At 37.2% G+C, this 24,948-nt stretch overlaps 3 protein-coding genes across 10 annotated transcripts in view; 1 reads left to right on the top strand and 2 right to left on the bottom strand.

Annotated features, from left to right (window-relative positions):
- The window catches only part of ccdc92 (coiled-coil domain containing 92), an 88,302-nt gene extending 78,608 nt beyond the window's left edge, over nucleotides 1–9,694 (top strand). For all 4 annotated transcript variants that reach the window (XM_077600144.1, XM_077600146.1, XM_077600145.1 and 1 more), the window contains one exon: nucleotides 7,822–9,694. In XM_077600144.1, coding sequence (XP_077456270.1) covers nucleotides 7,822–8,642 — 821 coding nt within the window. In that variant the 3' untranslated portion in view covers nucleotides 8,643–9,694. The remainder of the gene's footprint in view (nucleotides 1–7,821) is intronic.
- Nucleotides 8,517–15,077, bottom strand: chmp7 (charged multivesicular body protein 7). Of its 2 annotated transcripts, XM_077600142.1 has the most exons (10): nucleotides 14,580–15,077; nucleotides 12,766–12,937; nucleotides 12,514–12,699; nucleotides 12,309–12,442; nucleotides 11,140–11,188; nucleotides 10,939–11,058; nucleotides 10,765–10,863; nucleotides 10,637–10,694; nucleotides 10,001–10,187; nucleotides 8,517–9,442 (listed from the first exon to the last, which is right to left on the bottom strand). In XM_077600142.1, the coding sequence occupies exons 1-9, from the start codon at nucleotides 14,840–14,842 to the stop codon at nucleotides 10,009–10,011; spliced, it is 1,260 nt and encodes a 419-aa protein (XP_077456268.1). In that variant the 5' UTR covers nucleotides 14,843–15,077; the 3' UTR covers nucleotides 8,517–9,442; nucleotides 10,001–10,008. The 2 variants fall into 2 exon arrangements, with proteins under 2 accessions (XP_077456268.1, XP_077456267.1); XM_077600141.1 differs by lacking the exon at nucleotides 8,517–9,442 and having other exon boundaries at nucleotides 9,823–10,187.
- A 292-nt stretch (nucleotides 15,078–15,369) lies between these two features.
- On the bottom strand, nucleotides 15,370–24,873 carry lgi3 (leucine-rich repeat LGI family, member 3). 4 transcript variants are annotated; one of them, XM_077600137.1, is made up of 12 exons: nucleotides 24,322–24,873; nucleotides 23,967–24,070; nucleotides 23,625–23,715; nucleotides 21,489–21,615; nucleotides 20,650–20,721; nucleotides 19,559–19,630; nucleotides 18,648–18,719; nucleotides 18,432–18,503; nucleotides 18,192–18,361; nucleotides 17,489–17,653; nucleotides 17,309–17,399; nucleotides 15,370–16,429 (listed from the first exon to the last, which is right to left on the bottom strand). In XM_077600137.1, exons 5-12 carry the CDS (start codon nucleotides 20,715–20,717, stop codon nucleotides 15,700–15,702), a joined length of 1,440 nt encoding a protein of 479 aa, XP_077456263.1. In that variant the 5' UTR covers nucleotides 20,718–20,721; nucleotides 21,489–21,615; nucleotides 23,625–23,715; nucleotides 23,967–24,070; nucleotides 24,322–24,873; the 3' UTR covers nucleotides 15,370–15,699. The 4 variants fall into 4 exon arrangements, with proteins under 4 accessions (XP_077456263.1, XP_077456265.1, XP_077456264.1 ...); XM_077600139.1 differs by lacking the exon at nucleotides 23,967–24,070 and having other exon boundaries at nucleotides 21,489–21,618; XM_077600138.1 differs by lacking the exons at nucleotides 23,967–24,070; nucleotides 24,322–24,873 and having other exon boundaries at nucleotides 21,489–21,618; nucleotides 23,625–23,793.
- Nucleotides 24,874–24,948: the final 75 nt, after the last annotated feature.

Genomic DNA, 24,948 nt, shown 5'->3' on the forward strand with positions numbered 1-24,948 from the left:
TTTTTTTCTTAAAAAACGACCATGTATAGTAAGGCTTTTTTATTAAAAAAACGACATAGTATAGTAAGGCTTTTATTAAAAACGACATAGTATAGTAAGGCTTTTTCTTAAAAAACGACATAGTATAGTAAGGCTTTTTTTCCCTTTAAAAACGACCATGTATAGTAAGGCTTTTTTCTTTAAAAAACGACATAGTATAGTAAGGCTTTTTTTCTTGAAAAAATTACATAGTATAGTAAGGCTTTTTTATTTAAAAAACGACATAGTATAGTAAGGCTTTTATTAAAAAACGACATAGTATAGTAAGGCTTTTTTATTAAAAAAATGACATAGTATAGTAAGGCTTTTATTAAAAACGACATAGTATAGTAAGGCTTTTTTATTAAAAAAACGACATAGTATAGTAAGGCTTTTATTAAAAACGACATAGTATAGTAAGGCTTTTTCTTAAAAAACGACATAGTATAGTAAGGCTTTTTTATTAAAAAAAAGACATAGTATAGTAAGGCTTTTATTAAAAACGACATAGTATAGTAAGGCTTTTTCTTAAAAAAACGACATAGTATAGTAAGGCTTTTTCTTAAAAAACGACATAGTATAGTAAGGCTTTTATTAAAAAACGACATAGTATAGTAAGGCTTTTTTATTAAAAAAACGACATAGTATAGTAAGGCTTTTTATTAAAAACGACATAGTATAGTAAGGCTTTTTCTTAAAAAACGACATAGTATAGTAAGGCTTTTTTTCTTAAAAAACGACCATGTATAGTAAGGCTTTTTTCTTTAAAAAACGACATAGTATAGTAAGGCTTTTTTATTAAAAAAACGACATAGTATAGTAAGGCCTTTTCTTAAAAAACGACATAGTATAGTAAGGCTTTTTTATTAAAAAAACGACATAGTATAGTAAGGCTTTTATTAAAAACGACATAGTATAGTAAGGCTTTTTCTTAAAAAACGACATAGTATAGTAAGGCTTTTTTTCTTAAAAAACGACCATGTATAGTAAGGATTTTTTATTTAAAAAACGACATAGTATAGTAAGGCTTTTATTAAAAAACGACATAGTATAGTAAGGTTTTTTTATTAAAAACGACATAGTATAGTAAGTCTTTTTCTTAAAAAACGACATAGTATAGTAAGGCTTTTTATTAAAAAAACGACATAGTATAGTAAGGCTTTTTTATTAAAAAAACGACATAGTATAGTAAGGCTTTTATTAAAAACGACATAGTATAGTAAGGCTTTTTCTTAAAAAACGACATAGTATAGTAAGGCTTTTTCTTAAAAAACGACATAGTATAGTAAGGCTTTTTTTCTTAAAAAACGACCATGTATAGTAAGGCTTTTTCTTAAAAAACGACATAGTATAGTAAGGCTTTTTTTCTTAAAAAACGACCATGTATAGTAAGGCTTTTTTATTTACAAAACGACATAGTATAGTAAGGCTTTTATTAAAAAACGACATAGTATAGTAAGGCTTTTTTATTAAAAACGACATAGTATAGTAAGGCTTTTTCTTAAAAAACGACATAGTATAGTAAGGCTTTTTTTCTTAAAAAACGACCATGTATAGTAAGGCTTTTTTCTTTAAAAAACGACATAGTATAGTAAGGCTTTTTTTCTTAAAAAACGACCATGTATAGTAAGGCTTTTTTCTTTAAAAAACGACATAGTATAGTAAGGCTTTTTTTCTTGAAAAAAATGACATAGTATAGCAAGGCTTTTTTATTTAAAAAACGACATAGTATAGTAAGGCTTTTTTTCTTAAAAAACGACCATGTATAGTAAGGCTTTTTTCTTTAAAAAACGACATAGTATAGTAAGGCTTTTTTCTTTAAAAAACGACATAGTATAGTAAGGCTTTTTTTCTTGAAAAAATTACATAGTATAGTAAGGCTTTTTTATTTAAAAAACGACATAGTATAGTAAGGCTTTTATTAAAAAACGACATAGTATAGTAAGGCTTTTTTATTAAAAACGACATAGTATAGTAAGGCTTTTTCTTAAAAAACGACATAGTATAGTAAGGCTTTTTTTCTTAAAAAACGACCATGTATAGTAAGGCTTTTTTCTTTAAAAAACGACATAGTATAGTAAGGCTTTTTCTTAAAAAACGACATAGTATAGTAAGGCTTTTTTATTAAAAAAACGACATAGTATAGTAAGGCTTTTATTAAAAACGACATAGTATAGTAAGGCTTTTTTATTAAAAAAACGACATAGTATAGTAAGGCTTTTATTAAAAACGACATAGTATAGTAAGGCTTTTTCTGAAAAAACGACATAGTATAGTAAGGCTTTTTTATTAAAAAAACGACATAGTATAGTAAGGCTTTTATTAAAAACGACATAGTATAGTAAGGCTTTTTCTTAAAAAACGACATAGTATAGTAAGGCTTTTTCTTAAAAAACGACATAGTATAGTAAGGCTTTTTTTCTTAAAAAACGACCATGTATAGTAAGGCTTTTTTATTAAAAAAACGACATAGTATAGTAAGGCTTTTATTAAAAACGACATAGTATAGTAAGGCTTTTTCTTAAAAAACGACATAGTATAGTAAGGCTTTTTTTCCCTTTAAAAACGACCATGTATAGTAAGGCTTTTTTCTTTAAAAAACGACATAGTATAGTAAGGCTTTTTTTCTTGAAAAAATTACATAGTAAAGTAAGGCTTTTTTATTTAAAAAACGACATAGTATAGTAAGGCTTTTATTAAAAAACGACATAGTATAGTAAGGCTTTTTTATTAAAAAAATGACATAGTATAGTAAGGCTTTTATTAAAAACGACATAGTATAGTAAGGCTTTTTTATTAAAAAAACGACATAGTATAGTAAGGCTTTTATTAAAAACGACATAGTATAGTAAGGCTTTTTCTTAAAAAACGACATAGTATAGTAAGGCTTTTTTATTAAAAAAAAGACATAGTATAGTAAGGCTTTTATTAAAAACGACATAGTATAGTAAGGCTTTTTCTTAAAAAAACGACATAGTATAGTAAGGCTTTTTCTTAAAAAACGACATAGTATAGTAAGGCTTTTATTAAAAAACGACATAGTATAGTAAGGCTTTTTTATTAAAAAAACGACATAGTATAGTAAGGCTTTTTATTAAAAACGACATAGTATAGTAAGGCTTTTTCTTAAAAAACGACATAGTATAGTAAGGCTTTTTTTCTTAAAAAACGACCATGTATAGTAAGGCTTTTTTCTTTAAAAAACGACAGTATAGTAAGGCTTTTTTTCTTGAAAAAATGACATAGTATAGTAAGGCTTTTATTAAAAAACGACATAGTATAGTAAGGCTTTTTTATTAAAAACAACAAAGTATAGTAAGGCTTTTTTTCTTAAAATACGATATAGTATAGTAAGGCTTTTATTAAAAAAACGACATAGTATAGTAAGGCTTTTTCTTAAAAAACGACATAGTATAGTAAGGCTTTTTTTCTTAAAAAACGACCATGTATAGTAAGGCTTTTTTCTTTAAAAAACGACATGGTATAGTAAGGCTTTTTTTCTTAAAAAACGACCATGTATAGTAAGGCTTTTTTCTTTAAAAAACGACATAGTATAGTAAGGCTTTTTTCTTGAAAAAAATGACATAGTATAGCAAGGCTTTTTTATTAAAAAAACGACATAGTATAGTAAGGCTTTTTTTCTTAAAAAACGACCATGTATAGTAAAGCTTTTTTCTTTAAAAAACGACATAGTATAGTAAGGCTTTTTCTTAAAAAACGACATAGTATAGTAAGGCTTTTTTTCTTAAAAAACGACCATGTATAGTAAGGCTTTTTTCTTTAAAAAACGACATAGTATAGTAAGGCTTTTTTTATTAAAAAAACGACATAGTATAGTAAGGCCTTTTCTTAAAAAACGACATAGTATAGTAAGGCTTTTTTATTAAAAAAACGACATAGTATAGTAAGGCTTTTATTAAAAACGACATAGTATAGTAAGGCTTTTTCTTAAAAAACGACATAGTATAGTAAGGCTTTTTTTCTTAAAAAACGACCATGTATAGTAAGGATTTTTTATTTAAAAAACGACATAGTATAGTAAGGCTTTTATTAAAAAACGACATAGTATAGTAAGGCTTTTTTATTAAAAACGACATAGTATAGTAAGTCTTTTTCTTAAAAAACGACATAGTATAGTAAGGCTTTTTCTTAAAAAACGACATAGTATAGTAAGGCTTTTTTATTAAAAAAACGACATAGTATAGTAAGGCTTTTATTAAAAACGACATAGTATAGTAAGGCTTTTTCTTAAAAAACGACATAGTATAGTAAGGCTTTTTCTTAAAAAACGACATAGTATAGTAAGGCTTTTTTTCTTAAAAAACGACCATGTATAGTAAGGCTTTTTCTTAAAATAGACATAGTATAGTAAGGCTTTTTTTCTTAAAAAACGACCATGTATAGTAAGGCTTTTTTATTTACAAAACGACATAGTATAGTAAGGCTTTTATTAAAAAACGACATAGTATAGTAAGGCTTTTTTATTAAAAACGACATAGTATAGTAAGGCTTTTTCTTAAAAAACGACATAGTATAGTAAGGCTTTTTTCTTTAAAAAACGACATAGTATAGTAAGGCTTTTTTTCTTAAAAAACGACCATGTATAGTAAGGCTTTTTTCTTTAAAAAACGACATAGTATAGTAAGGCTTTTTTTCTTGAAAAAAATGACATAGTATAGCAAGGCTTTTTTATTTAAAAAAACGACATAGTATAGTAAGGCTTTTTTTCTTAAAAAACGACCATGTATAGTAAGGCTTTTTTCTTTAAAAAACGACATAGTATAGTAAGGCTTTTTTGTTTAAAAAACGACATAGTATAGTAAGGCTTTTTTTCTTGAAAAAATTACATAGTATAGTAAGGCTTTTTTATTTAAAAAACGACATAGTATAGTAAGGCTTTTATTAAAAAACGACATAGTATAGTAAGGCTTTTTTATTAAAAAAAAGACATAGTATAGTAAGGCTTTTATTAAAAACGACATAGTATAGTAAGGCTTTTTCTTAAAAAAACGACATAGTATAGTAAGGCTTTTTCTTAAAAAACGACATAGTATAGTAAGGCTTTTATTAAAAAACGACATAGTATAGTAAGGCTTTTTTATTAAAAAAACGACATAGTATAGTAAGGCTTTTTATTAAAAACGACATAGTATAGTAAGGCTTTTTCTTAAAAAACGACATAGTATAGTAAGGCTTTTTTTCTTAAAAAACGACCATGTATAGTAAGGCTTTTTTCTTTAAAAAACGACAGTATAGTAAGGCTTTTTTTCTTGAAAAAATGACATAGTATAGTAAGGCTTTTATTAAAAAACGACATAGTATAGTAAGGCTTTTTTATTAAAAACAACAAAGTATAGTAAGGCTTTTTTTCTTAAAATACGATATAGTATAGTAAGGCTTTTATTAAAAAAACGACATAGTATAGTAAGGCTTTTTCTTAAAAAACGACATAGTATAGTAAGGCTTTTTTTCTTAAAAAACGACCATGTATAGTAAGGCTTTTTTCTTTAAAAAACGACATGGTATAGTAAGGCTTTTTTTCTTAAAAAACGACCATGTATAGTAAGGCTTTTTTCTTTAAAAAACGACATAGTATAGTAAGGCTTTTTTCTTGAAAAAAATGACATAGTATAGCAAGGCTTTTTTATTAAAAAAACGACATAGTATAGTAAGGCTTTTTTTCTTAAAAAACGACCATGTATAGTAAAGCTTTTTTCTTAAAAAACGACATAGTATAGTAAGGCTTTTTCTTAAAAAACGACATAGTATAGTAAGGCTTTTTTTCTTAAAAAACGACCATGTATAGTAAGGCTTTTTTCTTTAAAAAACGACATAGTATAGTAAGGCTTTTTTATTAAAAAAACGACATAGTATAGTAAGGCCTTTTCTTAAAAAACGACATAGTATAGTAAGGCTTTTTTATTAAAAAAACGACATAGTATAGTAAGGCTTTTATTAAAAACGACATAGTATAGTAAGGCTTTTTCTTAAAAAACGACATAGTATAGTAAGGCTTTTTTTCTTAAAAAACGACCATGTATAGTAAGGATTTTTTATTTAAAAAACGACATAGTATAGTAAGGCTTTTATTAAAAAACGACATAGTATAGTAAGGCTTTTTTATTAAAAACGACATAGTATAGTAAGTCTTTTTCTTAAAAAACGACATAGTATAGTAAGGCTTTTTCTTAAAAAACGACATAGTATAGTAAGGCTCTTTTATTAAAAAAACGACATAGTATAGTAAGGCTTTTATTAAAAACGACATAGTATAGTAAGGCTTTTTCTTAAAAAACGACATAGTATAGTAAGGCTTTTTCTTAAAAAACGACATAGTATAGTAAGGCTTTTTTTCTTAAAAAACGACCATGTATAGTAAGGCTTTTTCTTAAAAAACGACATAGTATAGTAAGGCTTTTTTTCTTAAAAAACGACCATGTATAGTAAGGCTTTTTTATTTACAAAACGACATAGTATAGTAAGGCTTTTATTAAAAAACGACATAGTATAGTAAGGCTTTTTTATTAAAAACGACATAGTATAGTAAGGCTTTTTCTTAAAAAACGACATAGTATAGTAAGGCTTTTTTCTTTAAAAAACGACATAGTATAGTAAGGATTTTTTTCTTAAAAAACGACCATGTATAGTAAGGCTTTTTTCTTTAAAAAACGACATAGTATAGTAAGGCTTTTTTTCTTGAAAAAAATGACATAGTATAGCAAGGCTTTTTTATTTAAAAAAACGACATAGTATAGTAAGGCTTTTTTTCTTAAAAAACGACCATGTATAGTAAGGCTTTTTTCTTTAAAAAACGACATAGTATAGTAAGGCTTTTTTGTTTAAAAAACGACATAGTATAGTAAGGCTTTTTTTCTTGAAAAAATTACATAGTATAGTAAGGCTTTTTTATTTAAAAAACGACATAGTATAGTAAGGCTTTTATTAAAAAACGACATAGTATAGTAAGGCTTTTTTATTAAAAACGACATAGTATAGTAAGGCTTTTTCTTAAAAAACGACATAGTATAGTAAGGCTTTTTTTCTTAAAAAACGACCATGTATAGTAAGGCTTTTTTCTTTAAAAAACGACATAGTATAGTAAGGCTTTTTCTTAAAAAACGACATAGTATAGTAAGGCTTTTTTATTAAAAAAACGACATAGTATAGTAAGGCTTTTATTAAAAACGACATAGTATAGTAAGGCGTTTTTATTAAAAAAACGACATAGTATAGTAAGGCTTTTTTTCTTGAAAAAAATGATATAGTATAGCAAGGCTTTTTTATTTAAAAAACGACATAGTATAGTAAGGCTTTTTTTCTTAAAAAACGACCATGTATAGTAAGGCTTTTTTCTTTAAAAAACGACATAGTATAGTAAGGCTTTTTTCTTTAAAAAACGTCATAGTATAGTAAGGCTTTTTTCTTTAAAAAATGACATAGTATAGTAAGGCTTTTTTCTTTAAAAAACGTCATAGTATAGTAAGGCTTTTTTCTTTAAAAAACGACATAGTATAGTAAGGCTTTTTTTCTTAAAAAACGACCATGTATAGTAAGGCTTTTTTCTTTAAAAAACGACATAGTATAGTAAGGCTTTTTTTCTTAAAAAACGACCATGTATAGTAAGGCTTTTTTCTTTAAAAAAAACGACATAGTATAGTAAGGCTTTTTTTCTTAAAAAACGACCATGTATAGTAAGGCTTTTTTATATTAAAAAATGTACCATGTAAAGCTTTTTTTCTCAGGCTTTAATACCATCAGAACGGCATTTGATTTTCTTCTTTTCTTTGCGTATGGCCGGCGCAGACAGCGGCGATTCCCGATGCCGAGAGCTGCAAAGGAAGTGCGAAGAGCTGGAGGCGGAGTTGAAGAAGAAGGAGGAAGAGAACACGGAGCTGCTGAGGGACCTGGAGCAGAAGAACGCCATGATCTTTGTGCTGGAGAACACCATTAAGGAGCGTGAGAAGAAGTACCTGGAGGAGCTGAAGATGAAGAGCCACAAGCTGGCCGTTCTGTCCGGAGAGTTGGAGCAGCGCGCCAGCACCATCGCTTATCTCACCTCGCAGCTTCACGCCACCAAGAAGAAGCTCCTGGCGGGCAGCTCGTCGTCGGAGGCCAGCCCCAACGTCAGTCCCGTGGCGTCCTTGGTGCCCACGCCGCCTCCCCCGCCCAAAGACAGGCAGCCGGAGACCCCGCGGCGCCGCATGCGGAAGAGCCTCTCCCAGCCTCTTCACCCGGAGCTGACCGAGGTCTACCGGCTGGGCGCCGACGGCAAGCGGGTGGTCCTGCGGGACGCCGTGGAAGCCATGCCCGACCCCACGCCCTTCCTGCAGGCTGGTCGAGAGTCCCTGGACGTGCAGGTGGTGCGGGAGCGTCCCGCCGTCATCCCCCCCATCGCCTCGGAACGCCCGGCCGGCTCTCCCCTGGGGGCCCGAGCCTGCGCCAGCCCCCGCCGCAGCCCGGCACGGGACCGCCAGCACAGGGCTCACGTGGGGGTGGCCCACCGCATTCCTCACGGAACCCTGCCCTTGGCCCCGCCCCAGGCGGAGTTGGAAACTTTGGCGGTGGACAGAGTTAAAGAAGAAAAGGTGGTGCGCAAGCGTTCCGGTGCTGACAGGACAGTCTAGCGCACGCACGTACGTACGAACGTATGCTACTCACACACACACACGTCCAAATCCAGGCTAAGATTTCAGGGTGAAGCTAAAGGCGTATTCACATCGGCCGGGTATGCTAACAAACTTAGCTGACTTTGGCGCAGAGCAAACATTCTGCTCCTAAAAGTGTTCTCGGACCCTTTTGTCCAATGGTTCATTGTCTGCAAAGCGAACTTTGAACTCGTGGTGTGAATACACCACAAATGTATTTTGGTCCAGCCCAAAGAGCGCCAGATCCGGACTGCTGTGAATACGCCCTAAAACGGACACGGGGGGAAAAATAGTTTGTGAGTCACGTGAAGCTTCATCCTGAAATTCAAAGCAAAATCACCGAGCGCGAGCGTCAATATTAAAAAGATACACGCACATCTACGAGAGTAGCCCGAGCACTGTGTAGCCCGCTTTCGACGCAAAACCGCTAGGTAAAAACGAAAACAATGCAAGGGAATCACATTTTTAAAAGGACTTGCTGAATCGCAAAGCATGCCAAACGTCCCCTCTCGACAACCGTGTCTTGCACTTGACGCGCCCTCGGCCAAATATCCGCATCGGTGCCTGCTCGGTGCTAACGCGTGCGCTCGCTAGCGTAGTCGGGGCGACGGGTTTGTTCTGGAAAGTCGGAAAAATCATATCGTTAAATGTGGAACGACTCGAACGTCTCTCGTCGGCGTAATATTACTGTAGGTTCCGTGGTGGAGGTTAACCGGTAACGGCACCTGTGTTTATGCTTCAATTCAATGCGAGCTAAAGGTCATCGTGCAACTGTCTTTCTGGGGAGAGAAAAAAAAAAAAGAGGACAAGTGTATTCATTGTTCTTCATGCTGTTTGTGATAAAAGGGCACTGCTGTAATAAGGTTTTTGTCGTATACTTGATAATGCCTGTACATTTGTAAGGATTTTTTTTATTTATTGTTAGAGAATACAACGACGCCTCAGATGGTAATTGTCACTTTATATTCTGCTTTTCACATAACACTTATTAATAATATAAATCCACCTAATAAAGCTTCTTATGTCGCTGATGTGTTTTTGTTTTATGACGGATTATGCTCAAACGTACGAGAGAATTGTTACTTTTTAATCATTTAAGTACGAATTAAATGAGAAAATAAGACATTTAATGTCACGAAACTGGTATGAAAATCAGCAGTGTGATAAATATAACTTTTATTAGCAGAAAGGAATTATGGGTAAAGCTCCCAATCATCTAAATGAGTACATTTAAGATGTCCTTACGGTTTGGCACAGAAGATTTAAGTTAAGCTAACCAATATAAAGTTTTCTGCCATTATCCTGAATAAAAGCATTTCTACATGGTTACAGCTAACCTGAATCTTTAGAGAGTCAGCATCTTCAGTTCCTCCTCTAGCTGTTTGGCGTTAAAATCCAGGTCGTTTGAAGGGACGGCAGGCAGCAAATCCAGCGGGTGCTCTCCCGGGACGTCTCTCGGAATATCCACATTGCCGTCGGATTGCTCCAAGAGTGATTTGAGTTCTTCCTCCAACTCATCGTCATCTGTAAAATAATCATTCACTCCATCATTGACGGGAACCAAAAAACTTGATATGTTAACATCACTATTTTTTTAGATAACTATAGAAAACAATAACATAACAGACTGTCGGTGGTCAGAGAGAAAAAATATATAAATATATCATTTGCACTTGAGTATTGATCTCAGGCCCGGCCAAACTATGAAAAAAGTGCGGTTTATAGTCCGGAGAATACAGTAATTGTAAGAATTCCATTAAAAAAAATTACAAGGAAAAATGTATTTATCAATTTCAATTAAAATATTTTTAAAATGTAACAACATTAGCTGTTGGCGGTCAGAGGGGCAAAAAAAATAAAAGCCAGAAGTCCCATTCAAACTATGAGAAAAGTGCAACTCGTAATCTGGAAAAAACGTACTAAAAATATTCACTTGCCACGTTAAAAATTGAAGAAAAGCACCAGTAACGTACCTGCATTGCTCACTACGCCAGATATGATTTGGTTGATATCATCTTGTTTGTCGCATAACTGGGGAAAGAACGAGAGCTTTCAGTGTCAATCCAAAGCATGCGAGAATATTTTCAAGACCACCACTCGCCTCCTGGATCTGATCAAGAAGGCTCTCGGCACCTCCGACCGTCACGTCCTTGAGCTCGTGTCTGAGGCTAGCCATTCCCGCTTGGTACGCTTGGAGAACCTACAAAAACCATAGAAGCGTTTAGCATGGACGTGCAAACCTACGAGAGCAAGCCCTGCGGTGACTTCTCGTTACCATTTTATCCGTCTGCGACTGGGCTATTCTATCCCTGATGCCTCGAATGGACTCCAGCTGTCCGGCCACGTTGTCGGCTCTCTTTTCCACTCTTTTCTGGCCTCTCAAACACCTCAATGCCTGTTGAACAAGATGGCGAAATGGCTTAGCTGGTCATTCTATAGATCGCTTAATGCCAAGAATTGCATTTTTAAGCATCACCTGCACTTTTTTTCCTTCCCGAAGTAGCGCTCTCGCTTCTTCTCGGCACCTGGGCAGGAGTGATAGAAAGCATAGCTTGTGATGAGAAGCGGATCGGACAATAAATCTATCAGAAGAGCACTATGTAAGATCGGTGGCAAAAACTACAAAGTAGCATTTCTGTAAAACCTTTCATGGGTCGGTCGGTATACTTGCAGTACGACTGCTTGTGAGAAGGCGTACTTGTAGAACATGTGCGCCCAAGTAAACATGCAAGTACATACACTTGTACCGTGTGCGGTCGATTGGTCGCCGGTGTTTTGGTCGCCGGGACCGCGACAACGGGTGACCAGAAGACCAGCGACCAAAAGACCGACGACCAAAAGACCGGCGACCAAACAAGGTAAAACAACACTGTCTACGCATCAATAAAAGCCAACAATGGCCATGAGCAGTTCACTGAGCCGGCGTGTGAGTGTAGAAGAGTTTGTATGTACATGCGTTGTCCCTTTAAGAAGCTACGTCGTCAAGATCTTAACAAGTTCTCCAACAAAAAACAATAAAAGTCCGGGAAATTTGGAGCTTTTCTTTAGCCTAATAATTACCAGGGCTTTAAGTATGACTAAATAGTAATTCACAGTTTGTATTTAGGGAATTTGAGCAACGATTTAAATGGTAATTATCACTTAACTTCCTGGCGACCAAAAGACCGGTGACCAAAAGATCGGCGACCAATGGACCGTGTACCCACTTATACTACCATTTTTTTCAAATTACTTTGAGTACTAAAAGTACATCTACTTGTAGTGCGAGTGCACGTACATATTACAACTATACTTGGAGTAAAAATATACTATATAATAGTACATGTGCTTTTCGTAATAGCATTTTGAAACATCGTAAAACAAGTACACATACTTGTAGTATTATTCTTATTACTTATTGTACTAATACTACTCTTACTTGTAGTACAACTACACATACTACTTGAATACAACTACATGTACTTGTGGTGCATGTACAGACTTGCCCTTCAAGTACACATACACGTAGTACAATAACACATATTTGTAGTACAAGTACATGTATTAGTAGGACTAGTACATGCAATTACAGTACATGTCCTTGTACTGTTCAGACCAGTTCTATTAGACTAAATTGGGTATTTTGTCAGAATGAAGATGACTTACTTCTCTGCCTCGAGACCCAGTTTTTCCAGCCGCTCCTCCAGCAACTTCTCGCTTTGTTGTAACTGGTAGATTCCAATATCAACATCAGTGACGGTGGAGACGCGAGCCTGACCGGGTTGGCAAAATTTGACAACCTGTAAAAAGACACAAGTGAGATGAGGGCACTCTTGGGAGAGTGAGTGAGTGATGCATGATTGGCTGCTACCTTCCCCCCTTCATTGGAGGAGACCGCCACTTGTTTGTCCCTCTGCAGCTGCAGAAGAGCCATGCATAGGGTACTTTCGTCGGCGCAGACGCCGCGGGTGAGCGTACACAGCTCGTGAAATGACACCACGGAGTGGCTGGCCAATTCGCTGTTTCGGTAAAGCTTGAGAACTTCGGCCGCTTTCTCCTAGAGAGGACAACGCCGTTTAGAAACATCACGTCGGCATGTTGTCAAGATGTCCGAGTGTCTCACCTTCACCAGTTCGATGAGAACAAAAGACTCCTCCAGAGCTACTCGGCTTCCTCCCAACAGAGAGGAGAAAGTCCACTTGAGGGGCTTCACGAGCAGGACGCCGACACCCCACGACAGCCAACCGCAATCTACGTTGGCGGCAAACTCCAACTCCCTCTGAAGCTTCCCACATCTGGATGAGGCAAATTCGCCCTTTAATAAACTTTGCATGTATTAAGGTTTAAAAACAATAAAATAAATATTTTAAAAAAACCTCCTCCCCCAGGACAACATATTCAGTGGTATATATCGGAGCTGGACAAAAGGAGGAGAGGCTTCTGACCAACCATTCCATCGTGGGATAAGATGGAAGAGCGGTCGGCGCTTACCAGCAACGGAGTCGAGGAGTTCTGCCCTGCTGCTGTTTTCTTCAGCTCCAGACTACTGAGGAACTGTGCGGATAAGCTTGGAAGAGTGACTCTGCATATTCTCTACCTCGGTCACAGTCTGCAGAAGTTCCACATCTCGTGGAAGACTTCCTGTGTGTGGTTCCAGTTTTTGTCCAACTTTACGTCTTTTTGAGTCTATCCGTTTTTGCTACCGAAACTCGTAGCTCGTTTTGTGTTTTTGCTGCTTTTCTGTCATAATGATTTGATTTGGTGATTCTTAATGATCCCATTTACATTGATTTGCTTTGTACTTTGTGCTTTTTGCTTTGTTGTTCTGCGGCCTTTGACTGTACTGTCTAACTTATAACTATGCCTTTTCTTGCTACTGTCACAATGAAATTTCCCGAATACGGGATGAATAAAGTTATACAATCCAATCCCGTATTCGGGAAATTTCATTGTGCCAGTAGCAAGAAAAGGCATCGTTATAAGTTAGACAGTACAACAAAGCAAATCACAAAGTACAAAGCAAATCAAAGTAAATGGGATCATTAAGAATCACCAAATCAAATCATTAAGACAGGAAAGCATCGCCACCGGCTTCCACTTGAACGGCGCCATTTTGGTTGCGGTAGCAAAAACGGATACAGACTCAAAAGACGTAAAGTTGGACAAAAACTGGAACCACACACAGGAAGTCTTCGACAAGATGGGGAACTTCTGCAGACTGTGACTGAGGTAGAGAATATGCAGAGTCACTCTTCCAAGCTTATCCGCACAGTTCCTCAGTAGTCTGGAGCTGAAAACTACAGTAGCAGAGTAGAGCCCCTCGACTCCGTTGCTGGTAAGTGCCGACAGCTCTTCCATCTTATCCCATGATGGAATGGTTGGTCAGAAGCGCTGCCTCTTCTCCTGGCACTTTTGTCCAGATCCGAATCTCCGGCGGCACCGAGGTGTTGCTCCTTCTGCTGCATATTGTAACGGCTAGTCCCATGTGTGTGACAGCGTAGGCATGGCTGAATGGTTCCAAAAAAAGAAGTAGCCGAAAGAAGCCAGGCTAACAGAACAAGGAAAGTTGTAAAAACATTAAAGTAAAACGTATAAAGTACAAAGTAAAGTAAAAAATGAATGTATTAAGAAATATTAAAATGTAATTTAATAAAAGATAGAAGGGCTGTAAAACACGAAAAACAAGTGTACAGAGCTTGTGCCACTGGATCCCGCATGAACGGCGCCATCTTTAAAATGGAAGTGAAAACCCAAGTATAACCACCAATAAATAAATTGTGCCCCAACCAACATGGCCGTCATGTTGGCTTCTACACTGAATCGTATCTTTTCAAAACTTAACCTAATATACGATGTATTTTCAAAAATACACGCGTCATCTTTTATTAAATAAATGTAAACACTGTTTATGTTTATCCAATTGTTTTTCGTACTTACCTTGCCATGGACTGAATGACGGTCGTCAAACCCAAAGGTGTTTTTTCTTTCCTTCGGAAGGTCTTGTTGAGTTCCTCGAGATTGACACACACGGTGCAGCGTTCCCTGCAGTTTTGCAAGACCAAAGCTGTCCAGAAGTTCATTTTACTGTCCCAATCCATCGTGTTGACCTCACGGCTGTCTTTGAATTCGGAGAATAGAAAATTCATCCGTTCGTCGTCACCCCATTCCGAGGGCAGCGTCGTTTCGACGGCGTTGGACATGTTTCAAATTCGGCCAGAAAATTCTAACGCATTTCGAAGCAGCGGAAAATCGTCGCGACACGTCCGGAATAAAAATGGAGCTGTAATAAGTAGGAATCGAAAATACTCTCTCCCTTTTCCCACAAATTACTCACTACTTGAGATTAAGAAACGTGAGCCGAGCAGAGTGTAAAATGTTTGATGCAATTGGACATCTGTGTCGTCATTTCCTGCCGTACGCGCATATTGATGACGCCATAGTACGATACCCACTGTCGATTGTACAATATACTACTATACTTTTTGTTTGTTTTTTTAAATGTATTTATTTAGCATTTTAATATAGTATAAGTGCATTATTGGATTCACAAATACGTAGCCAGTCATAAACCTGTAACTATAATCACGAATGCCTAAATAAAGTCAGGAACGTGCACGTGTGGTGATCTGGAGTTGTTTACGTTGCGTACCTGTTGTTAGTACATAATACCACCAGGCGGCGCAAGCATACGTGGTAATATTAGTTTTGACTTGAATTATTAACAAAGTATAATTACATGCATTTTATTCAATGAATCCTTTTTACCTGGTATCAAATAAAATAAAACACTATTCAACAAATACATTTTAACAATAAGTGACTTGATATTTCCATCAGCATACATGGCACGGAGACTGAATTTTGACATTAATGTGGCATTTCCTGGCACAATTCATAAAATATGGGCGCATCTGGACAAAAAAAATCAGAAAAGTGACTTTAGTGGAGCTGTTAAAAATAAACATTGTTGTTCCTCACAAGAAACGTGTTAATAAGCAGCCAGCTAGTCGCTGTACATGCATAGTTGTTTGTTTTTCCGGCGTGTCCCGTTCTTCTGTCACTTGGCGCTGAGGTCAACCAGCAGGTGCTGATATGCCAGGGAATTGCCCTTGAAGCTGGCAGCCAGCAAAATGTCCTTATCGTCCACCGACACTAACCCGAAGGCCCTCGGGGCTCTCATGTTGAGTTCCTGGAAGGGCTGAAAGCGCTGAGTGAGATCATCCCACAAGTAGATGGTGGAAAATGAGAAATCACTCCCCAGGACCAGATACTGGCGAAGGCCCACCGAGAAGGGGTACACCACCATGGAGCCGCGAGACGGGAGAGTCTGGGTCTCCACGAAACGCTGTCCTTCCCAGCGCACGATCTTGGAGTCGCCGATGAAGCGCGTGAGGCAGAGGTATAGCGCCTTGCGGACCCAAAAGTGCTTGACCATCTGCACGTCGGCTTGCTGGGTGATTTGGGTGGAAAAGTCAAAGCGCTTCAGGCTCCGGTTCCACTGGTAGACCACCGGGGGTTGCGTGGCGCTGGACAGGATGAGCTGAGGCTTTCCTCCCACGTCCAGGAACTCTGCGTGGGTGTCGCGGTGCCACTGGTGGAGCGACTGGTGGGAGTAAAAACCGTTGCTGTTCCAGCGATAAATGCTGGTGGAGCCGGCCTTGGAGCTGTCCGCTACGACAAAATACCATTCGCCGTCCAGCTCGAAGGTCTCCACGAAGTTAGGCTTCCTGACCCGAGTTGTGTCGATGTCTTGGATTTTCACGAAACGGAGAGGGTCCTCTTCCCACCTGCAATTGGGGGGTGGAAAAAAAACTACATTAGAAAGACATTCACGCCAAATTTTGGTCATTTCGGTAGCGAAAGATGGTCGTGGTCGTGCAAAACAGCCGCAAAAGAATCTTCTTTGGCATTTTATACAAAAAAATCAACTGAAAATGACCCAAAATAATTAGGAAAATCACATAATCAACGGGAAGTAATAAATAATCAACTCATATCTCGCCATTGTATTAGTATGTTAGAACACGGCCCTAAAAGTCAAGTTTAATCGAACTGCCATATTTTTCGGATTATAAATCGCTGTTTTTTTCATAGTTTGGCCGGGGTTGCGACTTATGTGTGAAATTATCTACCCCCGAGTTGGGGGAGTTATTTAAAAAATGACACCGAGGATGAAGATTTCATTGGATTTAGTGATATGGAGTGAAACTGATAGTTTGGTAAACGTGTTAGCATTTATGCTAGTTATCTGAATAACTCTTAATATGTTACGATGTTACTGACATTACCAGGCATGTCAGTCATGTAACATTAGTATATATTATATATTATTCTGCCTGTTGTTCTCGATTTTATTTTTATTTTAGATTGCCTTTCAAGACGACATGTATGTTTTTGGTGTTGAAATTTATCAAATACATTTCCCCCCAAAAAATGCGACATACTCCAGTGCGACTTACCGTATTTTCACGACTATAAGGCGCACTTAAGTCTTAAATTTTCTCCAAAATAGACAGGGCGCCTTATAATCCAGTGCGCTTTATATATGGATTTTTTAAAAAAAATGTGTATTCATTGAGGGTGCGCCTTATAATGCGGTGCGCCTTATAGTCGTGAAAATATCATTATAAAAACAGCGTGCTTCACATTACATTTGCAAAACTTACTTGTAGATGTGAGAACCACCAAAAAGTTGGGCCGCAATCATGTAAAGCGTGTTGTTTATCACCACTGGTTTGCAGTACAGCGCCGATCGAGCTTCAAAGACATGCAAAAAGAAAAGAAAGGAGGAATGACACGGTCAAATAAAGAGATCTCCTTTGCGCATACTTGTGCTCGGGACTCACAGGTGATGTTATAAAAGGTCCTGAAGGACATTTCCACGTGATCCCACACATAAAGAGTGCAGAAGCCCGATTCCGGTTGCGCAAAGGCGATGAATTGATCTCCGGCGAACTGGTAAGATTCCGCTGACATGGCGTGGAAGGGAAATGTTCCGTAAACTACAAAATCTAGAAAAAGAGAGAAGGATAGCCAATCACAATATTGATACTTCTTTATTAAATACATTGTATTTCGCATTGATGCCAACTTGACGGTAAAAAACTAGCTTAATCGCTGTCAAAGCTGAGCATCCACAGCCAATATAAGTGAATTGAACCTTTATCGTCGTCAATGACGGGCAGTGAGTCAATTTGCCGTCCCTTCCTTGTTTTTTTTAGCGGACTTTAAGTTTATTTTCTGTAAATTTTGGACCGTTTCCTATTGAATTTTTTTTGGGGGGGAAGGGGATTTTCCATTCTACTTTCTGCAGATTTTTACCCATTTCCAGGTGATTTCCTGTTGTTTTTGGGTCATTTTAAGGTTCCGTGTCAACTCATTGACGGCAGGAAATTGAGCACTCCATCGCCAAAATTCTAGTTTAACAGCACTTGTTTCAAAATGTATATTTTTTAAAATAGCCGTTAATTCTGTATGTAGTGTGGATGAACTATAGGAGTCAGGTAGACCACCCCCGCGGGCCGTATCGAAATAAAAGATAGTTGGAACCTGGGCTGATGCAGTTAAAGTCTCTGGAGGCCAGGTCGTGAATTCTGCGTCCCTGCAATTCAAAGGGGCTAGCGCAGTAAATGTGCGGAACCGAAGTGTTGGTCTTCTCAATCCAGTCCACCAACCACTGGATTTTGCAGTCGCAGCGGAAGGAGTTCCCCCGCAGATCCCTGAAAGCAACCGAGAAAGCACGCACGTTCAATCCCCGGTAGTTCCGTGCATAGAAAAAGCCAAACGTACAAATCTGTGAGAATGTCCAGATGTTTGAAAAGATCTCTGGGCACTTCTTGGAGCTTGTTGTTTGAGAGGGACCTGAAATCAGATGAAGTGATTCATTGGGTGATCGATATACGTACTGAGCTGAAATGGCGTTGTTGTGGTCATGTTGACTCCTGGGTATTAGTGCTTTTGCTGCTTTCTACTGCAGGTCTGATCGCTTGGTGATGACATACTCACAGGTGAGTCAGAGATTTGAGACCTCGGAAGGTGTGTTTGGAGAGCATTTGGACGTCGTTATTCTCGATGAACCTGAGATAGAAAGAAGACAGTTGCTCGAAGGGAAACAAAATGTGTCATCCAGAAGACTAGATGACTAAGCAAGGCTTAAAAGCTAATGGACTACTACAAACAAGCTATATATACAAAGATATATACACATACATATATACACATATATATATACATATATGTATATATACACATACATAAATACATATATACACATATACATAAATACATATATACACATACATAAATACATATATACACATATTTATATATGTATATATACATATATACATATACATATATACATATATATATATATATACACATATATACATATATACACATATACATATATATACACATATATATACATATATACACATACATATATACATATATATATATACATATATACACATACATATATATATATATATACACATTTATACATATATACACATATATATACATATATGCATGGAAATTAGCCCTCGGCTACAATCTTAAATATTTACATATATATGTTCATCAACATGAATATAAATATGTTCATTAATATGTGCTGTCCCTTATTAAATAAATCAAACTCAAACTCAAATACTGTACATTATCAATATTTAGATATCAGGGACATAGATAATTGTTCTTCATTATCAATCCCGTAAGGGCTCTCCAAAAACAAAATGCAAATTTCTCATTAGTCAGAATGACTAATTGTAAGTGAAATATACATGAAATATTAGAGGAAGAAATGTGTGAGGCTGGAAAATTCTCAAGGAATAACATACATTTAAAAATAATAATTAAAAAGCATGCTGCAGTATGTATTAATAATCAAAATGCCGTGTATTTTTACCCACAGGTATTGCAGGTGAGACAGGCCAGCAAAAGCATCATTTGAAATCAGGGAGAATGTGTTGGAATTCAACAGTCTGCAGACACAATAACAGAAAAAAAACAGTACTAAAATTATTCAATTACAGCAGCAAAAAGTAGTTTCATAAATAGAAAAAAACTGCATTACACTACAATACTCTAACAGTATCTAATCTCCCTAAAGCCTAAAAAAAAGCAAATTTTCAATGACAAATTCCCCATGTTAATACTTTGCCCCGCATTTTCTGCATTCCCGTTAAAACATCAAATGCTATCAGTCAGTATTAAAAAAATAAAAGAAGTGAAATTGAAGCAAGCAAACGCAGACTCGCACACAATAATAACACGATTGCCTGTGACGGAACAAATAAGCCTTTGTCAATCGGCAACTGAGGCGCTCAGTCATCAGAGATGACGCTGCCACACAAACGCAACCCGCACGTATTCCAGCTCCAGTGGGTTGGTCACCACTCTTTTTAAATGTCAATCGTTTCAAGAGGATTGCTTGAAATAATCATTGTCAAAGTTGGACAGTATATATCTATACAACGGGTGTGTGAAAGTTTAGTTCGCGGGCCAAATAGGTCTCATGGGGACTGGAACAGTTTGTTTTTGGCCCAAAAAGTTAACAGAACTCGCTAAATTCTACAATTCAAGCACCCGAGTCGAAAAATAAATGAATAAAAGCATTTATTTTGTATACGGGTCAGATGGAACCCCCATGTTTGACATAAAGTTCTAATTTAATCTAATCTAATCTAAAAAATATCAAGTGAAACCCTGATATTTATTATTTTTAAGGGAAAAACACCCTTAAAAATGTTGTTTCATTTGAACCTGTCCTGTCAAGATGCTTATAGACGGGGAATGGGAAATCTGCACTTCTTCAACAGCTGAAACATTTTTAATGCGCCACCTGGGAGATTAAGTGGTTGTTTATATTGTGTTATTTCGTGGCCGAATGAGTTTGTGGTGTGAGAAAGAAAGAACAAAGGGGAATAGGGATTTATTTTCTGCTCTCTAGTTTTTGCCTCCATGTGACTCCTCGTAGTAGGGGGCGCTGTGGTATACTTACAGGAACTGAAGCAAGTGAAGGTGCGAGAAAGCGCCCTCTGGGATGCTCGTAAATGCAGCGTTCACCATCGTCCTGCGTAGACGGACGGGCAAGGGCATTTGTTAAAGCCGGATCTTAAAAGCGCGACGCGGGGTTTACGGGCAGGGTCGGAATTCACGGGTGTAATGTCATGTTGTTAACTCGTCTTTCCTATTTCTGCATCCTCACCCTCTCACTACTGTGACAATGAAATTTCCCAAATACGGGATGAATAAAGTTATCCAATCCAATCCAATCCAACTCGGGTTTTATGGCCAATGATTGAGCCACGGTCGTCCTCGTAGTTTGGATGATGAGGAGAGGACGCCGTGTTGAAAAATGGATTTCATTTTCTTTCAAACCCCCGAATAATTGGGGTAATGTAGCTTGATAGTTGTGTTAAAAAGTGAGTCTGTCTTAATTAAAGGAAATTAAATCCCACTGTTAATTCTCGCCACAACATCAATATGTATAAGCACCCACCCCCACCGCAAACACACTTGTGTAAAAACAATTTAGGCAGCATATTCAGCTCTACTGATCACCAAAATTTCCAACCTCTGATCGAGACAGGAATTATGATTAGGAAAAAAACATTTTTGAGGGCTCTCGTGCGCCCCCTCAAAGATTTCACCCAGGACGTTAGCCCACATTGCCCATAGCAAAAACTGGCCCTGCAAATTGCAAAGACACTTTAAAGCCGAGTTGCTCAACATACGCCAATTAGAACGATTATAATTGGTACAAAAAATATATATATTACGTACAGATGCATGCACAAAGCGACCACTTGGTCCAACTGCAAGACGGTTTGAACTCACAGAGAAATGATCCCAGGTGGGAAGCTCTTGGGGATGGCTTTGGTGTCCACGCAGAAGGCGCTGTCTTTAGTGCAAGAGCATGTGGCAGGACAGCGGGGTACCTTGACGGCCTTCTTTGCGATCGATTCTCCTGGCGGGCAAAAAGACAGACACACAAGCAGCAAGTAGATCACATGGAGGCATCTTCGGCCCATCTCCATCATAGTCGAGAAGCTATTCGAAGCTATGCGGCAACGGGGGGACAACCAGCACGATGCCTGCCAGCCTAACACTAATGCTGAGTGCAGAGTTGACACAGGGGATGGATGGGTGAGGGAGGGAGGGTGGACAGGGGGGATTCTGGGTGGGCGTGGGTGCTCTGCAGTTTTTTCTAGATTCAATTCGTTCAATGCTGTGCGGCAGGATTGATGAAAAGTAGGACTACAATGAATTATTAACTATTGCTAAAAGAGTGCTTGAAAATACTTTTGCAGATGTCCGGCCTTTTCCGGATTGGCTTTTCTTCACTAGGGTCAGCAGAAAGTTTCCTTGTTAACTTGGCATGAATTACACAAAGTAGAGTAGTGTCGATGACATGTTTGTAAACCGGAGTTCAAGTCACCCAAAATCTGCCGACTGTTCATTACAAAAGCTTTTTATGATTTTTTTTCCTGTTCCTTCTTTGTCCATTTGGATTTTTGTTTCAGTGTGATCTTATTTTGCCCTTTTCATCTGATTCTAATGTTCTAAAAATATTGCATAACACAAAACAGAAAAATTTGCTGTCTTTTGACATCCTTGTAAATCAGAATTTTTGACTTTGAAGACCTTCAATTAAAAATATCTTAAAAACAATATTTTTCACCTGATTCCCATCCTCTAAAAACGACGCACCCAATTTCCGATCAAGTGTCATTACAAATATGGATTATTTTGTTGCCCTCAACTCACTGAATGTCAATGACGACGATTAGACGTCCAATCCAATTTATAGGCGGTTCGGACCTTGATCGCCATCCATAGCAGCTAACCACTTAATACTTTTTAAAAAATGAAACAAAAAGGGAGGCCTTAGAGCAGGGGTCGGGAACCTTTTTGAAAGAGAGAGCCATAAACAATTCTTATTTTCTAATGTTATTGCTAAAGAGCCATTCTCAGAATTTAAAAGTAAAAATGTATGAAAATGTGCGATTATTTTTTTTCTGTCATTTCACCACTTTTTAATCACAAAAAGTCTCTGATTTCTTTTGACAACATTGTTATGATGTTGGTAATCAATCAGTATTAATGAGATGAGTAATGAAAAACTAAATTATGATTAAAGTGGTGCTAGAGCTAGTCTCAACGCCACAGTGTCGACGTGACGCTCCTATTGACGTTCAGGACTCGACTCTCTCGCTAGTGATTTCCATATTTTACCTCACAGGTTAGTGAAGAGCCATATGCACCCATGGAAAGAGCCACATATGGCTCCCGAGTCGTAGGTTCCCTACCCCTGCCTTAGAGCAAAATCAATAAATATAAGAATAACCGCCAGGTGGTGCTATTGCTCATAAAAATAATCCAGTGAGAGAGGAGTGTAGGATAGTTTGTGGCCCGTGCCAGGCGTTACCAACCAAGTTCCCCTTACAAGGACACTCTTGTCACTCACTAGCAGTCCTCACAAGACCAGTCAGGCAGTCAAAAACATTTTTTGTAGGTCAACACACTGTCCTCTGTCTCCAAAGCAGTGAAAGGGATACTCAACAATATTATCTTACATAGTTAAAAAACATTTGAATTAGCCAGTTTGTGGCGATAACACTTGGTACAAAATATCCTTTTTGGGATACTCAACAATATTATCTTACATAGTTAAAAAACATTTGAATTAGCCAGTTTGTGGCGATAACACTTGGTACAAAATATCATTTTTTTGAGTTTGCCTTGTGTCCGCAAGATAAAACTTTTCAATTGAAAGTGGTTTAAAGGTTATAACTACAAAAAAATGGAATTCTCCACATTCATGCCAGGTTCAAACCCACTTCCCATTTAGATTCTGGGCCAAGGAGCCTAAAAGGGGACGGTGTTTTTTTTTAAATTCAAGGTTTGCTCTCCTGGCCATGCAAGAAATGGGAAAAACAAAACAAGAAGAAAGACGGAATCTGTTTCACCTACCAAAACATTCTTTTGCCCGGGAAAATCCCCACTGCTTCAGGCAATGTATTTTAGACAGGAATCATAAAGGTGTTGAGACATGTACAAAGAGCTGTAAAGAAGAAGAAAAGACAAAGTCAGTGGAAAAAAATTAAATGCAGTGAAATACCAGAAAACAGCAATGGTAAAGTAGGATAAAATGTAAACAAAAAATGTTCTATTACAATTTAAAATACATTTAAAGTAAATTGATTGGCTGGAAAATAGCCATTTCTTTTACAATCCTTTTATTTTTCATGATAAAGACTAATAAAGCAAGTCTGAATTTAAATTTAAAAAAAGGCTAAAATGTTTCAACCTTACTTTTACTAGCATCAACGGTTTGTTTCTTTTCACAGTAAGTTTCAGCACAAATCTGTTAGCCAATCACAAATGGCAAATGTTAATGACATGGTCAACTGGGCCACCTGAAAAGGAAAATATTAACAGTCCTGAAATGGTGATTGGAAAAATATGGAATTATGTTTCATAGTAAAATACTGGTAAGCACAACTCCCTTTATTTCACCGTAAATGTTTCTTTTAGGGTGAAAAATGTTTTGGAGACTTAACTCCAGCAAAGCGATGAACAGTAATCAGCCACTTTGCATTTGTTAATTCAAAAGAGGATCACATAAGCCATCAAAGACAAACTGTAATCTTCCATGAATTGACCAAACCGTCATAAAAGACGTCTCTTGTGCGCCGATTTGTCCGCGTATTGGGACGGCACGTGCGGGTGTCTGACCGCCTGCGGCTACCGTGGAGAAAGGCCCCACGCCCGCTCCCCTTGATCCCGTTTGATAAAGGCCCGACAGGGCTGGCGGGATTAGATGTCGGAGTCTGGCGGGGGCTTCCGTGTCTCCGGCCTGTGCTGAAGAAAGTCGATCTGGTGAGAAAGAGGCGGGGCCACAGCTGGAGGCAACATTTTTTTGTGTGTGTAAGGATGTCAAAGACATAGGAAAAATCTGCTACCACCACCTGGATTCACCACACCCACAAAAAACATCTTTAACTGACCACACCTGTGTTACCAGACACTGAAAAAAAATCAAAACAAGGCCAGATTTGTTCGTCTATGAGACAAAATGCTACCATTTAAAATTCCCTACAAGAACAGACTTCTTTAAAATAAATGTATACTAACATCCATTCATTTTCTGAACCGCAAGGGTCGCAGAGGGTGCTTGAGCTTATCCTAGTCAAGTAGTCAGGGGACACAGCGAATTGATGGCCAACCAATCATGCCAAGGGACATTTTGGAGTATTCAACCAACTAGCCTAGCACACTAAAAATACTTTTTTTT

Source organism: Stigmatopora argus, chromosome 5 (assembly GCF_051989625.1).
Source record: "Stigmatopora argus isolate UIUO_Sarg chromosome 5, RoL_Sarg_1.0, whole genome shotgun sequence".
In the NCBI taxonomy this organism is placed as follows: Eukaryota; Metazoa; Chordata; class Actinopteri; order Syngnathiformes; family Syngnathidae; genus Stigmatopora; species Stigmatopora argus.

Excerpts from the sequence above, each read along its gene's own strand:
- chmp7 (XM_077600142.1), bottom strand. The coding sequence starts at position 14,842 with ATGTCCAACGCCGTCGAAACGACGCTGCCCTCGGAATGGGGTGACGAC. Across the intron at positions 11,059-11,139 it reads GGGAAGGAAAAAAAGTGCAG|GCATTGAGGTGTTTGAGAGG; the intron begins GTGATGCTTAAA and ends CTTGTTCAACAG. Across the intron at positions 10,188-10,636 it reads TGGCGTAGTGAGCAATGCAG|ATGACGATGAGTTGGAGGAA; the intron begins GTACGTTACTGG and ends ATTATTTTACAG.
- lgi3 (XM_077600136.1), bottom strand. The coding sequence starts at position 21,691 with ATGATGGAGATGGGCCGAAGATGCCTCCATGTGATCTACTTGCTGCTT. Across the intron at positions 17,654-18,191 it reads CTTTAACTGCATCAGCCCAG|ATTTTGTAGTTTACGGAACA; the intron begins GTTCCAACTATC and ends CTCTTTTTCTAG. Across the intron at positions 16,430-17,308 it reads GGTGGTTCTCACATCTACAA|GTGGGAAGAGGACCCTCTCC; the intron begins GTAAGTTTTGCA and ends CCCCAATTGCAG.